Here is a 19876-nt window from a genome sequence, read left to right as displayed (position 1 = left end):
TAACCTCAAAACCTGGGCACTTATTTCGTCAGAGCTTAAGGATCTACGTTGAAGTTCACCACTGCAGTGTTGCCATCTGTTAGCAAAATTCTATACTTAGAGCTTCATAGTCCTAAATGCACAGTTTATTTAATTATTTAATGGTATTTGATCCTAGGAACTATTTGAGCTTAAATCTTCTTGTTCTTATTTATTATTGTACTTATTGGATAATATTAGCATATAAGATTAGCAACCAGTTATTGAGAAGCTCCTCTGTAGCGTCTTGCATGTGAGAAACCTTTGTGAGGTTTTTTTAAAAGAAAAGGCTTATAAATTATTCTATACAAGCTCGTCTATAACAGACTTTTAGAAGCATCCATCCCTACGGCGGGATTGGAGAGCGGGTATCCTATCCACTCAGTCAAGAGAATACTTAGCCAGTTTTAGATTGTGTAGTATTCCCCTTCTAGTATTACTAGAAAACAGACCACAATCAATACACAATCAACGAACATAATAAGCTAACATCATATTCTTTATTATAGTCTTTATTCCTTTGACTGTAATTCCAACTAAATAAACCAAACTAACTGAAAAGAACTTCACTTCCATATAAAAATACTTAATTACTAAAAGTTATATTTTATATGTAATTAACATTATTAACATTTTAGACCACACGAATGAAAAATTAAAGTAATTTAACTAAATTTAAAGCGTGAATAAAATTATATCAAGATAAAAATGTAGAAAGATTATTTAATTTAAAGTATTCCATTTAGATAATCTATTATTAGATAAAGTGTTAAGCATATTAATTTAGATAAATATTCATTACAAATAATAATTATAAAATGTAGCACAAACGCATTTTCAAAGAAAAACAGACAAATCCATTTTTATCTTCGTACACTTTATCTCACTAGGCTTACCAGTACATATGTTTCCTGATAATTAGCGCTGATGCTCCCTTTTTGAAGAACCTCCCTATTTTGTTACATTGTCACATGATCGATAAATGCAATTACCTAATCGATTTATTCTCCCACAAATAAAGTTCTTCTTTCGTGCCCGAAATATATGTTTTTTTCTCTCTTTTCCTCTTGTCCTATAATAATGGGGGTTGAGTTTATTTTTCATGTAATGACTTGATATGAACCGTCAGGATCTATCATCGTGTAAATACCAGAATACATCACACATAATTACTATAATGACGGCCACGATGCGCTGTTTAAAACAGGGGAAGTTGTAGCATCCGTCGTTGATGACAACAAGGAGATGAGTCTGCTAACTTTCTCCTACTAACAAACCGTCTATTTATGTTTAGAAATCCTTATCTAAAAGTGTTAAAATACGAAAGTAGCGCTACAAACTATAGCTGTCTATTAAATAGCAGTTGTTTTAAAATTTTAACTGGCTCTCACATGCATGCATGTAGTGAATTTTCTAAAAGAAAATTGCAATGCATCCAGATAACAGCACTTGATGCAATTAGAGAATGTAGCTGAATAAAAATAAATATGGCAGACTTGATAATTTACCTTTTACATATGATGTTTACAGTATTAAGAGATGGTATAGAACTCCGATCAATATTTACAGTAATTTTTTTCTTCAGAACTAGCACAGTTTTTGTCATAATTGTGTTAGCATTTATACACTGCAATAGACATTCTTGTAAAATACCTATTATTATAGAATCCTGTTATTTTGAAAATGTTAAAAAAAAGAAAAGTACATATCGTTTTTTCTTTTTTTCTTTTTTTTTTTTTTTTGAAAGACGCACTTGAATGGGAAAATTACTAGTGATGTAACTAAAGCATTTATATGAATATTAAACAGCCTCCCTAGTTACTTTTTATTTTAATTGTTTAGGTTTAATGGCTGATTCACAAACAGCAAAAATTAACAATACGAGCTGCAACAGGTTTGTTGATTGTTACCAGTTGTGCTTACAATCTCCCTGAATCAAATTAAAGCTCGTGGGAGATCCCAATTAAAAAATTTTTTTTTCCTTTTTAGTACTTATTTATACATACCGCGAGGGTAAAAGAAAAAAAAAATACAGACTGTAAGAACTCCTGGGATTCTCGCTTCTAATCCTTACAAGAGATTACATGGAATGTTAATGTGTGACCTCGAGTGGTGAGAATAAATCTTAATCGCGCCCCTGGGGTGGGGCAGACAAACGAGGAATAGCTCTAACGATGATCAACTCCTTTAAAGTTTGTTTGTTGGCAATGCCACTCTCCTACTATCTCGTTGGGTTTGTTTTCCCCCCACCCCTTTTGGTTCCTATTTTAGTATATTTTTATAATCTATTTAGTGTTTTGAAATTTTTCATTTCTACCGTATTATTCTTCGTTCGCTTATTTTATTTTATTTCGTTATAATTTTTCATTCCTTCATAATATAAAAGGGATTAACTAAATATTGAACAATCTCACCTTTGTATTACTTTTTATTAAATTTGGTTTTAAATAGAATCAATCATTTCCGTTTTGGAAGTTACTAATTTTAACGTTCGTAGCTGTTTCTTCAATGTAAATGACGTTATACTCAAGATTATTAAAATTATTGATTGCTCTATTGGTTTATTACCTTTATTAAGAGTCTTGTCGATTTTGGATAGCGCTAATTCTAGTTCATCTGTATCATCAGTTACAGTTTGATCATCTACACACAATAATTATTTATGGTATTTATGCTTTGACATCCTTTTTATTCATATTTAATATTTTAGCTTATTTGATTTTAATTTTTTTTGTTTTAATATTAATATATTTATATATTAGAATATATTTTTAATATGTTTAAATTCATTTTATTATGCCTAAACATGCTTTAATATTAAGTCACGTCGTTAAGAACTAAATAGGCGAGCGGTACTTGATTCAGTCCTAAGTTCTTGTTACTCTTTCCAAACAATGAAATAGGTGATATTTATAATCACGCAATGCGAGACAAAGCGGTGATATTCAGCTTATAACTGAAATAAAATCTTAATCGGGATAACAGGCTTGCTTTTGATAGAAATATCGTGCTTACGCTGTGCATTTGTTACAGGTGAATTAGATGAAGGAGAATGGATGATAGTTTCGTGAAATATTTCAAAAATATCATGGAAATCCGAGTGTGAATCTTGTGGTAAGTCAAATATGCAAAAATACTCTTAGGGAGCAGTTTGCGCTATTATGATCCATGGTACCTTAGAAATGTTCAATAAAAACTTCAATCAGACGAGGAAAAAATAAAGCATTACGTATTACTAATTTAGGCTTAAATTAATTATTAGATTTTCCAATATTACCGTCGTTACAAATGGCTGACCACGAGAGCTCTATTTTGTTAATTACACTCGCCAGGGTAATATATTAATGGCATCATTAGGACCAACGTGAAATTGATTAGGGGAGTTATTTATGAGAGGGGAGGAACTGAGTGCAAAGGCTATTGTTAAATAAGTCCCAAGATCTGATTAAAATAACTGAACTTTTTTCGCTAGTTAAAGTAAAAAAATGACGAGATCTCATGCGAAAAAAGAATAAAGAAAAAAAAAACTTTACTGGATTACGTCAGCAGCGTCCCATATTCGAGGAGACTTTTCCTCATTGTAACAGTCGTCACATGTAATTGTGAGAAGCGAGATGTGCACGAACGGGGACAACAACCGGAAATCGAACAACGCCAGAGCAAGAAGATAGAAGGGTAACGGTTCATCCTGTTAGATCAGACACAAAGATCGCTTCGGTTTTGATCTCGCTGAGTCATAATTAACAATGATACTCTCTCTCTCTCTCTCTCGACAAGCTACTCCAAGCATGTTCTTTTCAATGACGCCTTGTGTTCAATTAGCATCGTGCAGACTCAAAGAGGAAAAAAAAAACTTTATTCAGTGAGATGGTTCAACGCTATATAAGAACACTGTGCTCTAATGGCATACTATTGCAAAATTGCCAAAGTTGAGTTATTTATAATTAATTACGAGCCAACTATGGTCATGAGAGGGTGTATTGTGCCTGAGAATTCGATGTTTATGTTTGTGTTCACTAGCAAGTTTTCGTTTTTAATGAAAAGGGGATGAAAACATTTTTTTTTTAATCTGTCAGTAAACAATTAACCGAACTTTTGTCCAAAAGATCTAGAATATGTCCATGCGTTATTGACGAGATTCTTCGTGCCTAGAAGACATTCTCTGCTCTTCTGACTCCGCTACATCGTGTAGAGACATCGTGTTTATTTATTTATTATATTTTTAATTCTGCAGTTTAAACTGTTGCTGCAATCTCTCGTTGAACGGTGTAATATACAGATTTGAACAACAGATACCTTTGCAGTAGGATATCTTTGAACCATAAATATAAATATGTATTTTTTAAGGATTATTTGACTACAATTCTGTTTTTGTGCCCTTTTTCTGAAGAGCGACATTGAACAATAACCTGGAATAATTGTTGCCAAACAGATATGCATTTTCCCTGCAATACTGCATTGTTCAGCAGAGAAGCATCCTTTACACTTTTCTCCGAAATCAGATCGTTCCTTAACATGTTAGCTTTACAAAGTCAATATTAAAGCAATTGCACTGAAACACAAAAACATTACACCGCAACCAATCATTTGAGAGTTACCAAAACTTTGTTAACCGATTAAAGAAGTAAATAAATCTTAAGAAAATACACTTCTACCGAAACCCTTGGCAAAGTCGAGCATTTTATTTTATTTATTTTTACTTGCACTTATGTTTATGATATAGCACAGCCATCTAACCAAAGAGACGGAGCCTATTTATCTCTTCCTTCTATCGAAATCAAAACGAACAGGAGACACAAAAAATAAGAGAGAGAGAGTCTGAGGGTTAACGAATAAAACCACGGGTGGGAAATGTGGCGAAGTGATTAATCGAAATTCAATCTGTTCTTGAGTGTTGGAAAAGAGTGGCTTAGATTTTCAGCCCAAGAAAATAAAGATCCGAAAGGCTAGAGTGGGGGTATTTTAATAAATCTCAGAGACACCTATTATACTGGGTTTCTTCTTTCTCCAGTCATTAGCCAGGAGTGGAATGGAGCAACATGAAAGACGTGTAATAAACGGGTATTGTACCCACCACGCGCTCATTTATCTTGGAGTTGTGGTAACTGGACTACACTGCTTAGAAGGAATTTTTTACACTTAACTAAACACAGACGCTGTCAATTTCCCCAACGCTAAATGAAATCCTTAAAAATTCCCATGATGCCCTGGGGTCTCATTTAGGAGGTGAAAAAGGAATTGTGCTTCAAATATAACCCTTGTCTTTTTTCTATGAAACCGCAATGTGTTACTTCAACAGTTGATTTCATTTACTTTTATTTAAATGCTTTTATATGTTAATTTAGTTGAAGTATATTTATTTAAAATTTTTAAATATATTTAAAGAAATAAGAAGTATAATGATATTTTAAAATAATTTAAAATTATAATAATTTAATTTTTAAAAAAAATTTAAACATTAAAATAATTTAAAGTTTAATTGTTTGAAATAAACTTTTGAAAAAAAAATATTTCAGAAACAATATTTACCTGTTTAATTTATATTTGACCACTATTGTAAGTGCATTAAATGATCAAATGTTACAAATACCAAAACAGTATTTGCTTTTATTTTTCAACAATGGGATGGTACGCTAACATACTCGCAACAAAGGAACAATGCGTGGATTGTTGCGCTGGTTTTGTTACGTCACTTCGAAGCAATATTCTCTTACTAGAAAAATCTGTCATCTGTAATAACTGCAAACAATCTCCACCTATTCTGTCAGAAATCAATTCTGTGAGACTGTCGGTGTAAAGAGTTATCCTCTTGTAGAATCACAGAGACAGAAAAGGCGATAGTAATAACTTTGGTGTGCTTCACCAAGAACAGAGTCACATCAATAAATCGACTAAGTACTGTCTCCTATTTCGTGTCGTCTGTTGTACTCGCCAATAAACATCGAATAGTGGACAACATCACACAAAGACTTCAAATATTTTGAAACATCGAAGACTTAGTTTGGACAAACAACAACTATTTCTAAACTATTTCGTTTCTTCTTTATCAAATTCCATTTTAGGTTTAATGCAAAATTTTTATGTCATTGAACACTTTTTAAAATATGATGAATTTCTAATTAATATTCCTTTTAATAACGTTCAGTTTTTTTTCGGGGGTTGTTTCACACGCTTTAATCGACGCTCCATTTACTGCTTATCAGATTTTGTTCTCTTCTGATTCATCTCATTTCCCCCCACTTCCTCTATCCCTTACATTGAATCCCTCATTACACACCATCACTTTTCTATTATCGGCTGCACCACACTGACCGCCTTCGTTTAATCACTGCTCTAGAGCTATCAATGTCTGCTAATCTCCCCGCTGCGAATGCTGTTTGGGCGACAGCTGACATTTAGTACGACATTTATAGATCATGGAAGGAGGGTCGAATACGCCCATCTGTACTCATTCGTCCTACTTAAGTGGATTTTTGTGGATTGTGTGTTTAAGCTAATAATCCGACTTTTACTTCACCACTGACGAAATGTAGTTTTATAGCGCATGCGTAAGTGTGCGTTTCTCACTCGACAGGTCGTTTTCTCTTTTATTGACCTCTTTCACTAAAAAATAAAACAACATGTGCTGGTTTTAAATGAATCGGCGTATGTATTGTTAATTCATTATAAAGAGGATTATTGAAACTATTGATCAATTATGGATTGATCCATAATTGATCAACTCCTGCTATTCCTCCAAAGTTCCTGTTGATCATCTTTGGACCAATAATCACTGATGCTGATCAGCTAGTTCCTACTGAAGAAACAACCAATCTCTCCATTTTTCACCTCAGGATTATTAGTTGTCTCTTGGCAATTATCTGTAGATTGAAGATTACACCTAATTATCTGCAGATCAAAATTGGTCCTTCTTCAAATCACAAATTTCTCCTGATTAACCTGCAGATCGCAAATTTCTCCTTCTCTTTACCTATAGATCATAAAGTTCTCCTTATAATCATCTGCAAATCATCAATTAACTTATACAAATCTATAACTAATATGCAATTCGCCGTATGCAATCCATGACAGACTAAACAGAAAATATTTATTTTCTAACAGCGTTCGTTGCTATTGTCGTTTTTTCCCGTTGGCTTTCTTGGACTTCATTTGCAGTCTAACTCGACAATAGCCAGCTTTATATGTGACTGGTCGGAATCATTTGCTTCGAGCAATGGTCTCTTATCTCTGTTAATTATCCTGCAAATACGTTCACTTGATAGAGCACGATAGCGGACACTCATTGGTAAAGTTTTTTTTTTAATCGTCAATAGCTGCGGTATCCCATAGAAGCGTAGTAGCTAATCAATAAGATAAATAAGATGAGATTAGTTTGTTCCCCCCCACACATCATCACACAGAGTAACGAAGGAACATCAAGAAAAACCATCTTGTTAAAAAAGAATTTGATGCTAGGCAAAAAATTGTTTCGGAATTGAGACTATAATTAACTTACAATTTCATGCATAAAAAATTTATTTACATGATTGTTTTAAAGTCATTCGCCTTCAAAATCATCTAAAATATCAACCGGCGTCTATATTTATAGATTTTCTATATTAAGTATTCCAATTAAAAGTACACCAGTCCACATCAGATTATTATTTTTGTTTATCTAATGTTTTCATCAAGATTCGATCCTTCTTATGAATTATTATTAGTTTGACGTTTCGGTATACCCTTTTGACTTCATCAGGTATTCCGAAATAGTGTAAATTCCATTCAAAGGCATTCAGCTTCATATGTTTTAACCAACGCATGTTTGATAGAAATTTTAAATTTATATATTTAAATTATCTATATATTTAAATTACCTAGATATAAACGACTTCTTACAAGATGTCATCAACGAAGAGGGGCTTTCTTACATCAGAAAGTGAGTGAAATTATCTCAAAGAAAAAAACAACAACATCGTCCATGAGAATTACCTTCGAAGTAAATGCCTTAAGTGGCTAATTTGCCATTTTGTCGCTTACAAATTGCCCATTTTATTTAAAAGCAAAAATGACTTTCATTCTTGTAAGATTTTGAAAGTCCTCATTAAAAGAACGAAGAACGTCTTGATGTGACAAACAAGGTGTGAAATGAGTTTTGTCGCTCGTATTTAGTGAAAACGCCAAGCTGTTATTGTAAATGCTGGAAGCAAAACAAAGCACTGCAATAAATTTTCAACTTATGCGCCATTGATTCATTTTCATGGCAACAGAATATCTTAACGTGGTATTATTGTTACCGACTCTAACAAAGAAAGACTTTTACTTGTCTCTGATGTAGAGACAACAATAATATCAGTATTTGGGATCAATTTAATAAACATTTAAAAATATCTGATAAACAGGTTATATACTTCGAAATGTATTTGTAGATATTCACGATAGATGTCGCTAGAAGTCATACGTAAGCAATGACATCCGGATGTGAAAAGAAGAGGTTCATAGTTGAACAGCATAGACCATGTAGTTAATATTTCTCGATTAGAAATCCTGCTATGGCGAATTCTAGAAAATTCCAGCAAAGTAATACCTGAATTCATTAACTTGACAAATACTTAGCATTCGGATGATATCTAAATTTTTTTGGTCGCTATAAATGACAAATTTAATTACCTAACTGCTTACGCACAGTATGGAAGGCTTTCGATGACGTCAGCTGGTGTATCGTCTGAACACCGGCCAGCGGGAGACGGGCCTGACATGAAAATGCTGCTGTTTGTAATGAGAACCACACAGAGCAGGGTGGACAGGAGGACATTATCATATAAATTACATTAAATAGGTCTGCTATATTATTTCCCTGATGGCAAGGAGGGTTCTGTTTTTTTTGCTTTTTTTTTTCTTTCCGTACTATAAACACGTGCGTTACTATATGCCCCATGGGACGGGATTAAGTGGAGATCGCTGGTAATGTGCGAAGACAAATTTGGGGTTATTGCCCTCACTCGCCTTTTGGATATGTTTGTGTTCACAGGAAGCTCTTCCTGCTGCTCGAATTCATCTTATTTCCTTCATCTCCATCCCCCAGTTTGACCCCGTAGCTATAACAGTAACAGAATGATATGTAAGCGGCTTATTATTCAAACCGATAGATCAAGCACTTACGACAGGGGTATTTATTTTCAAATGACAACGTTGTGTCTCCCGCTTAGATCGTTTCCAGTATTTTTTACTCTTTTTTTTTTTTTTAATTCGACTAAAACAACAGTTGCATTGCATGGTTTCGGGATTGTGATAGCTAAGACAATGTTTTGAAGATTTAGATTAACTGTTTTGAAAGAGAACCTTCTGTGAAGTTTGGAGATTAAATGTAATTGGAAAAGCACGTGTTTCTAATTAAAATGCAAAAAAAATGCATATTCTTCCCTTGAGCGACTCTTTCTTACTGCTAAGTTTGTTTTACATTAACAACAAGCAAAGGCAACAGAATATTCCAACAATTCAAATTGTACTGCATTGTTAAGTGCAAAGTCATTTTTACAGTCGGAAAAAATACTGTTACGTGTAAGAATATAACAATATATATATATATATATATTGTTACGCACAGAATTGTTTACAGAATGATTACCTCTCTGCAACTGGAAGTACTCTCTGTTCCATTCCACGCTGTATGAAACTTACGACTTTTACATTCATCCCAATTCTGAGGATCCAGTTGTACACATACTACCAGTACGAAATGGTAAGAACAGTTGAGTAATGGTTAGAAAACACATGGTAAAAACAAATGTTGAAACTTTAGAGCATGTGGTGTAACGTCATTCTCTTGGGTAACTCTCTGCCATTGTTACCTGTACGTATCAAGTTCATTTTGATTTCTCACATGTTAGTTTCACACAGATTTAAATCAGTCCGCTTGTAAATAATACCCAGTTAATATAATGGACACACACTTCATAATGCACAAAAAGTGGACACTGTTTTAAGTAACAAACATTAACATCGACGTAAGAATGGTTAACTGAGTCTTTTTCTTCTTCTTCTAGCTTATGAACCATTAAGGGTTATTGTTGAAAGTACTATGTTTTCTTCCATTCTTTTCTGTCTTGAGCTCTTCTAGCTCAGTCCAAGATTCTCATCTCAGCTTCTAAGCCTTTTTTGATGTTATTTTCCCAATGTTATCGTGGTCATCCTCTGGGTTCGTTTTCCATCAGGCTTCATCTTGAACGCTTGTTTAGCCATCTGTTCTTCGCCTATTCTTTCGATATGTCCAAACAATGTAAAGATCTGATTTCAAACAGTTAGTAATAGTGATGGGATGTATAGATCTCTTGTAGTTCTTGATTATGTCTTCTGCTGTACTGAGTTCTAAGATTATTTCCTTAGGTTTGAAACCTGTAAGTACCCAAAGACTTTTGTATAGATTTTATTTTCAAAAATTATTCGCGTATCGATTCATTATACTCTAGGAATGAGCTCCACATAAAACAATAAGTTTAATGATTGTCTTGTATATTTCTACTTTAAGTTTTAAAGTTAATAAACGATGTAACGAATGATGAGACGTATTTGAGGATTATATTCCAGCTGGTGTTTATGTACTAACTCCATTGAGTAATAGATATTCCAATATAGTTAATGCAGTGACATTTTTATATTTCTGTTTATCAATAGCAAACTAGTAATCTCCGCCCCCCCCCTTTGTTGTTGTGTCTACATATCGTTGTATATTCGCTTTTATCCGAGTTTAATTGGAATCCTAATTTTTCAGCAGTGGTTTTGAGTTTACTAAATGATGTTCTAATATATTCAGCATTTCTACAGTTAGGCAAATATCATCTGCATATTTAATTATTACGTGTCATCTTTCACAGTTTTAATACATTTTTCTAAAGCTAAATTAAATAGGATGGGTAAAGGGAATTTCGTTGCTTCAATCATGTCTTAAGAGCAAAAGGTTCAGATCTAATTCCATATTCCATTAGCCAATACCACGCATCGGCTGTCAGTGATGCAAATTTTAATTACATTTATGAGTTATTCCAAAGTCGTTTAATACTAAATCCAGTTTTTTCTCTGAATGCCATCATATGATTTTTTCAAATCTATAAATAAAATATGGACGTGTTGGATATATTCTTATTTTTTCTAATATTTGATAGTGTACAATATGATCAACTTTGAGCCCATTTCTTTGAAATCCTGCTTGATATTTACCTATATTTTCTTCAACATATGTATGATTCTTTTTAATAATGTTAAATTAACTTTTGTAGACTTCGGACAGAAGCGATATCCCGTTGTAATTTTCACATTAAGTTTTGTTTCCCTTTTTATATACTGGAATGCAATTCTCTCAAATCTGAGGGTATCTTTTCGTTTTCTCATATTAACTTTACCAGTTTATGTCTTTCTGTAACTTCCGCCATATTTGATGTCGGAAGCTATTCCGTCAGTACCTGATGCTTTGTTGTTGAACGTTTAAATATTTGTAGGTGATAGGTAAGAAAGGTTTTCTGTTCAAAAATCTGAGAAGGTTCATTACAGTTGAGCAGTTAGTTAAAGTACTCTCTCTCTCTCTCTCTCTCTCTCCTCTCTCTCTCTCTCTCTCTCTCTCTCTCTTTCATCTCTAGTAGCTAATGTTTTTCAATTGCTATTGTTGATTATTGTTGTTTCCACAGATGAACTCTTTTTGGGTTTCTAATTTCATAGAAGAATTTTCTTCAATTTATTTAAAGTATGTTGAGCCTAAATTTCTTCAATTATTCATGTAGAAATTTTTTTCTGTTGTTTGATTGTTTTAGCTTTCTTGCTGCTCTCTTTATATCTTTAAGTAACATGAATATCAGCTCTTATTAAGCTAGTTACTTCTATTTTGTTTTAATTTTTACTACTAATTCACTTGATTCACTAAACAACTATTTTTTCGTCGTATTTGATTTTGAATTCCAATTAAGTTTTTGCTGCTACTTTTATGCTATCTGGATAGAAGTTTTCATATTTTCATTCTCCTTCAGCTTTTCAGTTGTTTTATTTCAATCTCATTTTTTTTTTTTCTGCTCTGTTTTTTCTAGTTTGTTAATGTTGTGTCTCAATAGTGTTGGAAAGTATACACTTTACTGTATACACCAAACAGAAAATGATCGTCATCTCTACTCAGCTATTCTATAACTCCGAATATTTTAGATGCAATTACAATGTTTTCATTGATTGTGATATGGTATATTTGATTAAATGTATATTCATCAGAAGAATTCCATGTTATTTGTAAATATATTCTTCTTCATAAACATAGTGCCATTTATTTTAAAACTTCTAAGTGCGTCCAAAGTAATTATTGCCATTAATATTTGTTTTTTGATGAAGTTTTCCCGTAATTTTTAATATTTTTCTTACTTTCCAAGTTTTGCAATGAAATCTCCTTATATGATAATTATATCCTATACGAGGAATAATTACACTTTTTTAGCTTTTGTTTTCTCTACTGCAGCTTATGCGGGTGCATTAGTAAAGGTTGTCGTTTTATTAATGTGTATTTTTTGTGCTCTTAGCTTGCTTATTCGTTCATTAAAGGTTTCAACTTATTCTGTCGTGACCACAGTTTATGTTTATCTATGTTTTTTTTTAAAACCTGATGATCAATTCAGAGCTGAATTTAAGAAAACCAAAAAAACTTTGGCATTGATTGGATAGAATTCGAACTCTAAGGCTTGTAGTTGTAACTACTTACAACAATAATACATGCATGCCTTATTGATTCAACAATGTTTCAAATTATGTCAGCTTATTCCAACAATGGAACAATTGTAAATAGAAACATTGTGTTATGGCTTATCATGGAACAGATGATATATCGCAGTTAATGCAGTTTGTTCCATAGGAATATGCAAAGCAATCAAGCCCCAGAAATTAACTGAAAACGTGACTCTATCAGGTAATTAGAATATAATATAACCCAAGTGTGTGTGTGTGTGTGTGTGTGTGTAATTATAGAAGAATATCCCTTCTTAGTGTCGTAAGTAAGATTTATGGAGATATATCGCGACAAGGTAAGATAAATTGTAAAAGAGAATTTATTGGGAAAGAACAAAGCAGAATTCAGGCGAAATAGGGATTGTTAGGATCACATTTTAATTTAAGAGAAATAGTCGAAATAATGGGAATAGAGCGTAGATTTGTATTAGGTTTTGAATATTTGAAGAAAAAAAAACATGACAAGAGAAAAGATGTTCAAAATAGTACAATTATATGGAGTAAACAGTATGTTCTATAGAACAAAGCATTGCCAATATAGAGTTAAGTTGAACATCAGCAGTTAGAACTGACCAAGGTACAGAAAGATGGTTGTTTGACGCAAAATCAAGCGTAAGACACAAGGATGCACACTGTTTATAATACGAGTCACATTATGAAGGAGAGCATTCAACCGAATATCAAAACTGAAGGTGTTAATCTCAGCTCTTTAATTTATGCAAATGCTGTTATACGTCTAAATAAATCAAGTCAAGTCTGCAGGATTCCATAACTAAACTGACTAACTGCTGTAACATGTGTTATGGAAATCAACGATACAACTCCAAACAATGAGAAGGAAATTGGCTATGTCAGCTGAATCTTGAATACGAAACATATAGAAGAAATAATAGATTTCGTCTATTTATGCACAATTTTTAGTGAAGATGATGAATTAAAATTTGAAATAGATGATAGAATTAGCAAAGTTTGTATACAGGAATAAGAAAGAAATTAGTCGAAATACAGAATTAGCGGTATACAAGACCTGAGAGTCGGGTCAGAAATAAAATATTTGATCAAGGAATGGAGATTATAGATATTAAAGTTCTGAGAAAGATTAAGGGACATTACAGATGGCACCAATGGCAGCATCACATTAAAAAAAAGGATATTAGGAAAGAAATTGACATGGTTAACATTCAGCAATGTGCCCACAGACTAAACTCAGGTGGTATAGTCACTTAAACAGAATACGACACGGGAAGATAATAAAACAGTTGTTTGAAGAAGACCTTAGAAGACCGAACTGTGCAAGATATGACATTTAAGTCTTGATAGATAACCGTATAATGTGTAGGAAAATTTTTGAAGGGAATAAGTTTTTCACGTAGTGATATCATAGTATTCTGTATACACAACGAAGGTACATATCAGAAACTTGCTGGTAAGATACACTTTATTGTAAGTTCTTTTTTGATAGAAACAAAATGTGGAACATCATATCATATCTCTTATCATGATATAATCGAGATAATAATTATGTGATGATACCCACATAAAACGAAGAATGTGTACAAAAATATCCTATTCCTACCTTATAAATATTTATAATGGTCGGAACTATCAGGAATCTCATTTTAGCAATATCAGAGCTAACAATGGTTCTTACAAGAACCATTGTTAGCTATAATATGGAGAAATCGTAGAGTTGGAACATTGTTTAAATTATAAACATTACTATACCGTAGAGATATCTCGCTTAATAGTCAAAACCTCTGCAACAATCTGCACAAAATCATCATTCCAAGTGTAAAAATGTCTTTCGTACTTGTAATCAACCAACGGAGGTTTGTATTCCAATTCCACTTAACTAACTAGTGTTGGGACCGTAAGATGAAGAAGAAGAAGCTTTCTTCATCTTACATAAAGATGGATAAAGTTTCAGAGATGATTTGCATAAAAGTGACCATACACAAAATTACTTAATCCTAAGCCAGTAATAATCTTTGACAACTGCCAGATGTACCGATATTAAAGTTGCATTGCAGAAATAATCGAAGTGACAGCTTTTAATTAAAGAGAAGTAAGGTGTCAGGTCTGGATGGTGGTCTTTTAGTAACCAACTGTGTCAGTTGACCTTTCAAATTGAGTTCAACGCACGGAGTACGTAATTTTGTAGTTAACCGGTTCAACACTGCGGGATGCCTCGTTCTCACGGGGATATGCATTTCATAAAATAATTAATGGTAGGTAAAAACGACAAGATGGAAGCGTATAGACATAGATCTAGAATCCGATATCTTCTTATAAAACACTCTTCAGTAACGTTTCATAACTCGTTTCTGTACCACTTCCACGTGTGTTCAATGTCCTTACATGTTCAATGACCTCCATTTTTAATTATATTTATTATTATTTCAAACGTAAACTTTGATTCTCGTTCGCATTATAGATGTCCCTTTCGATTTCGAAAAGAGTGTTTCAAATTGAGCCTTTCCTTGACCGTTACAAAGAAAGAAAGACAATCTATCCTTAGACAAATAATAACAAACGAATGTCCACGCTAAGAAACCTAATAAATGCAGAGTGATTACTTACGGGTACCTTTCATGACTTATCTTGATATTCTACTAGCTCAAAGTCACTTCGTTCCATTGTTTATTTCTAAAGGATTTCAGGGATCCTCTGAAAACCTCTTTGGGGTCTTATAACAGGTAAAATCGCAAAATACCTAATGGAAATTAGTTTGGAAAATAACTGACTTCTAGACTATCTAAGTCAGTGTTTTTATAGATGTTTATGTCGTTTTATTTTCAGCGTTTTCATATTACAGTTTCACAATATACATTTGTGTTGCTAATTTTGCTAATAAATGTGGATTTTTTTATCTTCCTTCGATGTTCTAGTTTGAGAACTCAGGAATTGGTTTCGAATCCAGTCTAGGATTCAAGAAAAATTTAATAATAATAGCAGCTCGTTTAAGCACTCTTCCCTACAATGCTAAGCCTTAATATGGTTACTTTATCCATTCATCCTTCCCTCTGTACACATATGCAGCACCCAAGCCTCTTAGGCAAGCAATGTGGGTTATTTTTCCACTGATTGAACACCCGGGATATCTCACCTTTTGAGAAACCAATTAGCTTTGTTCTTTCAAACCGTGGCTCCAGCCAGACGGGCACCCACAACAATCCCTTTATCGAACTCCGAAAGATGCTTTGTTTTTCTGAATGTGGTCAACGTCGGTCATTACTGGCCAGCAGTGTTTAACTGACGTTTGCGCACATCTGCATAAAGTCTTTTAATTTATTGGCCGGTGTGTTCCTTTTAAGCATTGGTTATTTAATAACTTCTTTAAGTTCTTCTTTGGCTTTTTCTCTCTTAGAACATCCAATAATAAAGGAAATATCTTTTAGCGTACTTTAATAATTTGCTAAGAAATATGGCAATTATGGATTAAATAATCAAGAAAAAATACAATAAAGATTCGTCAAGTAAAAAATATACCTTTTTACGAGTTCAATAGCTATATAATTGGGGATAAGTTTAAATATGTTCACAGACTTTAATAATATGCCAACAAATGCGAGAATAATGGATTAAAAGCTCCAGGGGAAATGCAGTTTAAAATATGTCAAGTAGAAAATATGTTTCTTTTCTACGAGTTCAATAGCCATCTACAAGTGGAAACTGCATCTTGCTTCCCCATGCATAATAATACGTACTGAGGGTGAAAAGTCTTGTTTTTCTAAATCGTGACTTATCTAAGTACAGCGTTGTGCAATATTGATTTGAGCATATACTTTACTTTATGTAACCTACAGTTATGGATTGGTTGTTACAATATCGTATTCTGCAAAATATCTGCTTTGTTTCTTCTCGCATCGATCCCTAGAGGGTACCTGAGCTTGTTGCTTCAATTTTTCGAAATCTGAACTACTTCCCAGCTATTATTTTCTGATCGATTTGCATTCTTCCGTGATTTCTACTTAGATTTACACTTTGGGGCATTCTAAAGAATCGCCGATTTATGCATGTATGGAGCAGTACATCTGCGATAGAAGTATTGTACTGTTTAAAGTCAAATGAGAATTTATTCTCTCCAGATCATGAATGCAGTTTATGATAGATTGTGTAATACCAGCGATCTTTCATCAGTGTAGTGAGAGATCGTGTGACTCAGATGGAATTAGTGCCACAATCCTAAAACAAAGTGTTTCTTGCTTTAATCGCATTTGACTTGAATGATCTCTTATTGGACGAATAGCACTAGCATTGCTATCTACCATAAATTACATTCATGGAAGAAGAATAAGTAGATCAAGAACAAGAAAATCAAAAACATGAAAATAAGAACAAGAACATGAACAAGAAAAATAATAACATGAACAAGAAGAATAAGAACATGAACAAGAAGAATAAGAACATGAACAAAAAAATCAAAACCATGAAAACAAGAACAAGAACATGAACAAGAAAAATAAGAACATGAACAAGAAGAATAAGAACATGAACAAGAAGAATAAGAACATGAACAAGAAGAATAAGAACATGAACAAGAAGAATAAGAACATGAACAAGAAGAATAAGAACATGAACAAGAAAATCAAAATCATGAAAACAAGAACAAGAACATGAACAAGGAAAATAAGAACATGAACAAGAAGAATAAGAACATGAACAAGAACAAGAACATGAACAAGAAAATCAAAACCATGAAAACAAGAACAAGAACATGAACAAGAAGAACAAGAACATGAACAAGAAGAATAAGAACATGAACAAGAAGAATAAGAATGGGAAGAACAAGAACTACCTTCTTTCATGAATTTAAATCACATCAGAAGATATCAAAATAATCTTAAAAACGGCATTCATAAATGTTGGATGCAGCCTTAATACAGTTTCATATTCGTTTATGTTTTCTCTCTAACTTCGTACAGTGCACGAAACAGACAGTTGAATGCTTAAAATAAGTTTATCCAATAACAATACTGCTCCTAAAACTATTCGTTTTTTCTTTTCTTTAATTTACAGTGGAGGTGATATGCAATGAGACAATGAATGTAACCAATCGAAGTCTTGAAGTGCTTCCACGTTTTGCACATATGGTGTGGTATATGACTCTAACATCGTTTGGTTCACCCGCACACAAGAAAACAGGTAAGAAAATTGTTTATTAAAGTACTGCACTTCCTTTTATCTGGTCTTTCCAATTTTGAAACAAAGATGACCACGTAAGCAATTGAATGTGACGTTGCATATATCTTGTCTAGCCCATCGGTTCATATTAGAGAGAACAGAAGCTGGCACAAAGACTAAAATGACGTTCATAAAAACTGATAATCCAATAATTCTGCCATTTAGGGATCCATTTTAAAGAAGTGAGATTTTCTTATCAAAATGGACCAACTTCAGCTGTATAGAGATCTTATTTCTAATTTTTCTCTACCCACTTCTTAACGGTTATATTTTCCATTTTACCATCTATTGCAACTCACGTGTTCATTCCACTAACATTTTATTTACATTTAAAGGCATATGTATGTATTTCGTTTTTGTAATTTTTTATTTTTTATCGTAGAAAATTACTGGATGCTGAAACCATCCATATATTACGTGCAGGTATGGAGAAACAACGTTTGAATCATCCCAAATGCAATGTGATATTTGTTTAAATATTAAACGACTGAGGCAGAATGTTAGAAGACGTGGAATATTTATGTGGAGTGTCATTTGAAATGGGATTGTCTCCTCTCATTTTAATCAATTTTTTTTTGAAAATGGGATGAAAACAGTGAGGCATATTTACGTGACAAAGTCAACTTAGGCGAATTGGTTTTACTGATTGAATTTCTAAAAGTCATAAATTAACAGTTCGCGAATTTTATTCAAGGATATTTCTCCACTATAAATTTAATGATATATTTATTAATATTTAATATGATCGTGCTTTGATCTAGTGAAACTGCTAGCAAGTATCATCTTGTTGGCAATTCCATAAATCTGAAAACAGTACTTACTTCAATAAACGGAATAACAGCTAATCACTAGAAAAAATTCTAGAAGCCGATTTACTGAGAAAGGGATTCTGTTTTCTTCGCTTTAGGACTATTTAACTAAAATTTTGTTTTCTAATTGCACTACCGAAACAGACTGTGTAGAAAACGAAGGTAAATCTAAGAATTTTCTTATTTGATCACGTGGATTATTTCTACTCTTATGGCTATTTTAACACTCGTGTTTTTAAATAATTACCCAGTATTGTTGTATTAAGATGGACAGTTTATAAAATGCAATACACCTGTTAATTATCTATTAAATCTGAGATCATTTCCATTTGTTTTTTATGTTCGATTTCCACTCAAAAGATTACGCTACAGTGAAGAGTAGGTCTAGTCAACGCCAAGCATTCCAAATATATAGCTAGTGTCTATCTTAGTTGATATATATGCTGTAAATCTTCTAATGCTTCTTAATCCTTAAGGGAAGTAGGCAATATATTTTAGATGTAACTTTTGTAAATATATTGCCTACTTCCCTTAAGGAGGGAAGTAGGCAATATATTTACAAATTATAGTAGACAAGGCTGGTCTCTAAAATCCTTCGCTATACGCCAGATAATTATATATACGTATATCATGTGTGTGTGTTCTTAGGTCGATTTGTTCTCGTTGTGGGATTAAAAACTCGACATCATCAAATGGAATAAAAACATCTGGGTCAATTGCATGTGTCGAAATGGCTAAATGAGGTATGAGAAAAAAGGCCTAGGGAAATGATTGGAATCAAATCTGTAATGTCCTTCTTCCGCTGTTCTATCATCATAGAATTATCACAAGGCTACCCTGACATTCTAAGTCGTGTCCAGCTGACGAAAATAAAAGTAACCTTCCTCAATCTAGAATCAAGGACGAGGTAGTTAGTAGGGAACTAGGACTAAAACCGCTAAATAGCCAGTTTAATTCTAGTCAATGTCGAATTGCTGTCAGATAACAATGATAGCTATTCAAGGAGAGACAATACGAACTAGCTGATCTGTCTTTCTATTGTTTACTAGGTGACTAGAGAGTAGACAACCAGTAATAATATAACTGTTATTTTACTAATTTGACTACTTATTCCTATCATAGGACTGTGTTAATAC

The 19876-nt window shown here is 32.9% G+C and overlaps 1 protein-coding gene across 5 annotated transcripts in view; it reads left to right on the top strand.

Annotated features, from left to right (window-relative positions):
• Window positions 1–19876, top strand: part of LOC150093785 (protein turtle-like) — a 264493-nt gene that overhangs the window by 42469 nt on the left and 202148 nt on the right. For 3 of the 5 annotated variants that reach the window (XM_090412672.1, XM_090412676.1, XM_090412671.1), the window contains one exon: window positions 17767–17892. The exons of the other annotated variants lie outside the window; for them this stretch is intronic. In XM_090412672.1, the coding sequence (XP_090268798.1) occupies window positions 17790–17892 (103 nt within the window). In that variant the 5' untranslated portion in view covers window positions 17767–17789. The remainder of the gene's footprint in view (window positions 1–17766; window positions 17893–19876) is intronic. 5 annotated transcript variants of the gene reach the window in all.

Source organism: Typopeltis vanoorti, chromosome 23, assembly GCF_054136105.1.
Source record: "Typopeltis vanoorti isolate ZY-2024b chromosome 23, IOZ_Tvanoo_1.0, whole genome shotgun sequence".
In the NCBI taxonomy this organism is placed as follows: domain Eukaryota; kingdom Metazoa; phylum Arthropoda; class Arachnida; order Uropygi; family Thelyphonidae; genus Typopeltis; species Typopeltis vanoorti.
This window is presented reverse-complemented; position numbering and strand designations above follow the sequence as displayed.